Source organism: Miscanthus floridulus, chromosome 18, assembly GCF_019320115.1.
Source record: "Miscanthus floridulus cultivar M001 chromosome 18, ASM1932011v1, whole genome shotgun sequence".
In the NCBI taxonomy this organism is placed as follows: domain Eukaryota; kingdom Viridiplantae; phylum Streptophyta; class Magnoliopsida; order Poales; family Poaceae; genus Miscanthus; species Miscanthus floridulus.
The window spans coordinates 31,542,103-31,548,353 of NC_089597.1; the positions used below are offsets into that span (position 1 = coordinate 31,542,103).

The following is a 6,251-nucleotide window of genomic DNA, read 5'->3' on the forward strand; positions in this document are numbered from 1 at the left end:
AGCCGTGTTAGTTCAAGCTTGCCTTTTGTGGCTTAAGTAGAGTACGTGAAGCGTAACAAGCTATTACTTGCCTCTGCTATTAATTCAAGTGCGTGTTTGATGGGCGCCCCCCGACCAACACGACGATTGACTGGGTATATATGCCATGGCCATGGGTCATCCCTTCCACCAATCCAATCCAGTACACGGTTCGTCATCCGACCGGTCATCGTCGCCAAGCTAGTTGCTACCAAACCAGGTGCAGAACAACACAACACAACCCTAGGAATTCATATCGTCAGGGCTGCATGAGGGGCTGCTGCTGCTCACATGGCTGGCTATAGTGCTCAGCTACCGCGAAATACTAGTACACAAATAATTGATCAGAGAGACAGAACTAGACTTGCACGAAACGTATGTGAGTGTGTGAGCCTGATGAGCTCAGCTTTTGCTTTCGGCTATCCATCTAGGTGTCCGCGACGAGTGTTTATATACTATACGTAGCTTATAAACTGCAGCATTGCAACGTTAATAAACTTTCTAAAGCTCATCTTTTCTTGGATCGCATGTACCACGGCATTAAACAGAGTGATCACAGAAGAATCTCTGCGTTTGCAGAGCAGCGAACGAGCGGCGTGCTCAGCGGGCCGAGCTTGTGAGATTAATGCGTAGCGTGTGCGATGCTGTTGCTATGGTCGGCAGCACTATCGTTATTATTTCAGCTCTCAAATATTCATCTAGCCAACTATTTATATTTTTAAACACGACTAAAAGCACTAAATTTTGTTACTCGATATTTTAACTGTAACCAAAATCATACTCCGAATTTTACTTAAGAACTCTATACCAGTCAAATCGTATTTTTGGTTATAAAAAATGGTTTCATGTTTAATCCAACAGAAAAGCCATTAGCCATTTACTTGTTAGAATCGTTATCGAATATTCCTAAATATTTCTACGCACTACGTAATTTAACTTGAGCGTTTATTTAAGTCCACGAAACTAAGTCACACATGATTCGCTTATCGCCTCAAGTACGTTTAAATTAAAAACCCGATAAAACTCGATTCGGAAATTTTTCTTAGGCCTAAATCATGGTGCTAAACAAGTTCGTAACACCAGGGGTGTTACCCTAGCCATACGCGGCAACCGGCGTCTGCGTGGCTGCTGCTGGTGGGCATGGGTAGGCAGAGCCACGAGGGAGGAGGATGGAGTGATGCAGGGCGGACATCGGCGAAGGAGAAAGGCGAGCACGGCGTCGCCAGCTACAAGTGCCCCGCCCCAGTGCCGCGTCGGGAAGAAAAGCAGCTGTGTGGAAGAGAAATATGTCAGATAAAGACTGTTAAGCCGTCTATATGGGCCGGATCAAATTAAAATAGCACCTAACCATCGGAATGCTAGTTTTTTTCCATGGTGCGAGTGCACTCGGCAAGGAATACCTGGCATCGCCCCTGTTAGAAACCTTACCCAAACGAGCATCAGATGGTCGCATTGTATGTACTACTGTAACGAAACAGCATGCCTTCCCACCGTTGACCGTTCATAATGTCGATTATTTCACATTTGTCTAAATACAAATCTAGAATCGGATAGAAAAGAAACACACAAAACGAATTCGAATATATCTATTTAGCGTTCTTATTAAAATTGGATGCAAATACTGAAATACAGATATTAATATCATGCGTTTTAGATATTTAGACATCCAAATTAATGCCTAACTACCAGGCTGGCCTGCTTTGAGTCAAGGATATTCAATTAAATATCTATATTATTTTATCAAACAAGTAGTAATTATATTATATACGTTGAAGACTTTCAAGTTACGATCAAATCTATAAATCTAGATATAATGTGCAATTATATCTTTCATTTTCTATTTATTATACAGATAAAATTAGTGCTATATGAAACACTAGGCTTTATATGTTGTAATAAAGGACAAATCTATTATCTTAGTATTTGGTCAATAAAAAGAGGGTCCATATTAAATCTCAAGGTCTAGAAATTACTACATTAATTGAAGAAAATAAAATCAAAATTTCAGTAGACATCTAATAAATTGCCCACTACTATCATTAGCCAAAATTTGTCCAAAATAGCCTCTTGCCTATTCTGTTATTACCTAATGTACCATCATTATCATTAAGAAAAACATAAAACCAATAAAAAAAAGAAACAATAGCATGAAGCCAACCACATACTAAATTTAAGGTGGCAATCCAAATAATATGATACTCCTCTATAATAAAAGACAAACATTCCTGAGTTTTTTTAGAAAAAGAATAAAGACATACTAGTAAATAAAACAAAGAATAATATAAATCTAATATAAGAGCATAATGATCTATCTATATATTGTGAAAAAGATAGAAGCGCTCATGAGCGTTTACTTGAGTTTTTTTTGGCATGTTTGTTACTGCACTATATAAATGTACAAGTATTTTTATCTCTCCTATTACAAGGCACCGGTATAATTACTAGTTTTATTATATACCTTAAAATTCTGAATATCCCGACTGTACTCATACGATCCTAATCCCATATATATATATATATATATATATATATATATATATATATATATATATATATATACACACATACACACGTGCGTTGAAGTAGAATAAAATGAAATTTATTTTAATTATACTCTAATCCGCTTTAATGTATATAGATTGAGACAAATACATACGCCAATCCGCTTTAAGGCCCATAGATTAAGACAAATACATGCGCCTCAAGCGAGTTTATGAGATGGGATGTCATCCCATATTCCCATTCCCGTTAGCTGAAGGTGTCAAAGAAAGGGAAGGGATTGATTGACGCATGCGCTGATGCAGGCCAACCCGTTTAATCATCGATGAACTCATGGCTCGCGAGAAGCCCCATAATCAACTCTTTTTTAGCCAGGTCTACAACGTCACTGCTCTCGCCACCCTCTCCGTCGGCCGCTAACCCATTATAAATCGTTGCATCCCGGCGATACCCGGCAGCCTGCTTGCCGAGCTTGCATCGAGGAGAGTTCGGGGACCGGCCGGTGCGGAAGGAATCGACAGGAGGTGAGTCTTTTTTCCTCCCCTCCCCTGTACTGCCCGCCTCGATTCAAAAAGGGCAACGATTTCACTGCGATAAGTTTATTTAGCATAGGCTATCTGAAATTTCCCCTGCTTCTGTTAGAGCCGATTATTTCGATTTACTGACTTGGCACGAATTGATCCTGCAGTTCAGTTCAAATGGCTGCTGAGTCAGAGAACGGCAACTGCAATGCTTGGGCAGCGAGAGATCCTTCTGGAGTTCTCTCACCATACAAGTTTAACCGCAGGTGACTTCCCCCTCCTGATTTGGTGAAAAGTTGCATCATTTTTTATCACTCTGTGTCTTGTTGCTATGCTATACGCCTACTAACCTATTTCTTTGGGATATTTATGGACCGTATTGTTTCCATGCCTGTTTCATAGCTGTTTTCAAACTAGCATGTCTAGTGTGGAGCAACTAGCCAACTAGTGCAGCTATTTCTGCTCGTGGTCTGTTAAACTAAATTATGAAATTGATGCTTACTATGGGGCATTGAGTGAGCATTTTAGGTCTGATGGGATTTGCAGAAATTTGAGTGCAAACAGCAACGTGCTTGTCTCTCTGTTCAGCTAGCCTATTGGTTTCATTTTCATAACGTCTTCTTATGAGAGCTACTATATGTATAATAATTTTCAGAGCAGTGCAAAGCAGCGATGTTGCGCTGAAGATCATATACAGTGGAGTCTGTTATGCTGATGTTATTTGGACACGGAACATGCACAATGATTCAAAATATCCTTTGGTTCCTGGGTAAGCGTGTTTTCAGATCAATAGATTGAATCCTTCAGAGGAAACAAAACATCACAGTCGAAACATCATATTTGTCAATGGTATTAATTTGTGCAGGCATGAGATAGCTGGAGTTGTAACTCAGGTTGGTGCAGATGTCAAAGGCTTTAAAGTGGGTGACCATGTAGGTGTTGGAACATATGTGAACTCATGCCGAGATTGTGAGAATTGCAATAGCTCTCTAGAGAACCACTGCCCAGAAAGAGTTGGTACTTTCAATCGCATTGATACAGATGGAACTGTCACAATGGGGGGGTACTCCACGCACATTGTAGTCCATGAAAGGTATGGTAGTACCTTTTAATTGGCTATTCAAACAAGTTTTTTTATATTGATAAAAACTATTTTTAGGCATGAAAATACGTCCCGTTGTATTTTGTTCCACTGTAATTTCATTTGCCTATTTGATCACACTGTGTCCTATTCAAGATGCTATGTAATTTCTTATGAGAGTGAGTAAAATTTGGGTCATTGTTATCCATTCATTTTCATCAAAATCAATACATCATGAAAGAATAATATATAGGTCCATATAAGTCACTATTGACACCATGATGCTGGTTCAATACAGCTTGTCAGATAAGTAATCACATTTTCTGTTGATAAATTAAAACTTTAGGTATTGCTTCCAAATACCCAATGGCTACCCTTTGGCAAAGGCAGCGCCTCTTCTATGTGCTGGAATAACTGTGTATACTCCAATGATGCGACACAACATGAACCAACCTGGAAAGTCACTTGGGGTCATTGGACTCGGTGGTCTGGGTCACATGGCTGTGAAATTTGGTAAAGCCTTTGGTCTTAAGGTCACAGTTTTCAGTACAAGTGAATCAAAGAGAGATGAAGCCATCAACCTCCTTGGAGCAGATAATTTTGTTATATCATCAGACACACAGCAGATGGAGGTACTAACCTGCACATTGCATAATTTCAACATACCTAGACACCTAGTACTTGTACTTTATCTGTTTCAAAATATGAGACGTTTCATTTTTGTCCTAAGTCAAAATTCTCTATTTTTTACAAAGTTAATAGAAAAAATGCACGAGTATCTATAACACAAAATTTATTTCATTAAATCTACCGTGAAATGTGTCTTTATGGTGCATTTATTTGGTATTGTCAATGTTAATATATTTTTCTATAAACTTGGTCAAAATTAGAGAAAATTGACTTAGGACAAAATTAAAACATCTTAAATTTTGAAATGGAGGGAATATACCCTGTTTGCCTTCTTGATAATATGACACCATCTTTTGGTGGGGTTCTTTTTATTTCTTCATTGTATTACCAAAGATACAAGCACATCACACCATCTGTTTGCCTATTCTTTTTGCTGGCTTTACGCTACAGCACGCTGCGGCTGGCTTGTTTCTTAACTGCGATGAACAGTATTTACTACTTTCGTTTTGCAGCAGCAGCCAGCAGTGCAGCCAGCCGAAGAGGCCCACTATCTTTCTCATTGTTTTGCTATTTTACTTTAAAGTTTCAGGCAGCCAGTTCTGTATATGACCATGGATAGTTTTCTTATGCTGAGAATAAAGATAACAGCTAAGTATTGTTTGTTCTGCTTTACCTGAAAACTGATCGTGAATATATGATCTCTTGCTTTTGCAGTCCCTGAAAAACTCCCTGCACTTCATAGTTGATACCGCTTCTGGTGACCATCCGTTTGATCCATATCTCTCTCTCCTTAAGGTTGGTGGTGTGATGACACTAGTGGGCTTTCCCAGTGAGATCAAAATGCATCCTGCAAGCCTTAATCTTGGTAATTCTCTGTTTTGACACTGTACTGAAAAAAACATGGTAACAGAAATAAATTATTTAAATTTAACCTGAACTGCTTTTTAGGTGCGCGGACCTTGTCGGGTAGTGCTGTTGGAGGTACAAAAGACATCCAAGAAATGGTTAACTTCTGTGCAGCGAACAAAATCTATCCAGAGATTGAGATCATTAAGATATATTATATCAATGAGGCCTTGGCGAGGCTTGTTAATCGAGATGTGAAATACCGCTTTGTAATTGACATCGAGAACTCTTTCAAGTAGCATGCTGGTTCACATGGTCTCGTCTTTCTGTTAGTGTACAAGAGCAATCACAATTGTGAGTCATGTCAAATAAACTTGATGTAATGCTGCAACTCATTTACAATTCTAGTCATGTGTTAATTTCATTATTGTAATATTTGGCAAAATATTCGGTGCAAACTATATCTTCGGTGCAATTATGAAAACCCTTTGCAAAACCATACTTAGGATATTTGAAAAAACTTGAAACTATGCACACCAATAGTGCATCTATAGATGTGCACTGTCACAAAATTTGAGATTCAAACTCGATTTGCAAAAATTCATATGAAAATAACAAATTTCATTCGCATCTGGATTTTTGTCCTCTGGTGCATA

At 38.6% G+C, this 6,251-nt stretch overlaps 1 protein-coding gene across 1 annotated transcript; it reads left to right on the top strand.

Annotated features, from left to right (window-relative positions):
- Nucleotides 1-2,833: 2,833 nt before the first annotated feature.
- Nucleotides 2,834-6,002, top strand: LOC136521223 (probable cinnamyl alcohol dehydrogenase 1). Its single transcript, XM_066514930.1, has 7 exons — nt 2,834-3,041; nt 3,206-3,304; nt 3,694-3,807; nt 3,904-4,131; nt 4,466-4,751; nt 5,464-5,614; nt 5,698-6,002. Exons 2-7 carry the CDS (start codon nt 3,216-3,218, stop codon nt 5,892-5,894), a joined length of 1,065 nt encoding a protein of 354 aa, XP_066371027.1. The 5' UTR covers nt 2,834-3,041; nt 3,206-3,215; the 3' UTR covers nt 5,895-6,002.
- The last annotated feature ends 249 nt before the right edge of the window (nt 6,003-6,251 follow it).

Coding starts and splice junctions, on each gene's coding strand:
- LOC136521223 (XM_066514930.1), top strand. CDS start 3,216: ATGGCTGCTGAGTCAGAGAACGGCAACTGCAATGCTTGGGCAGCGAGA. Junction 3,305..3,693: donor CCATACAAGTTTAACCGCAG/GTGACTTCCCCC, acceptor AATAATTTTCAG/AGCAGTGCAAAGCAGCGATG. Junction 4,132..4,465: donor CACATTGTAGTCCATGAAAG/GTATGGTAGTAC, acceptor TTAAAACTTTAG/GTATTGCTTCCAAATACCCA.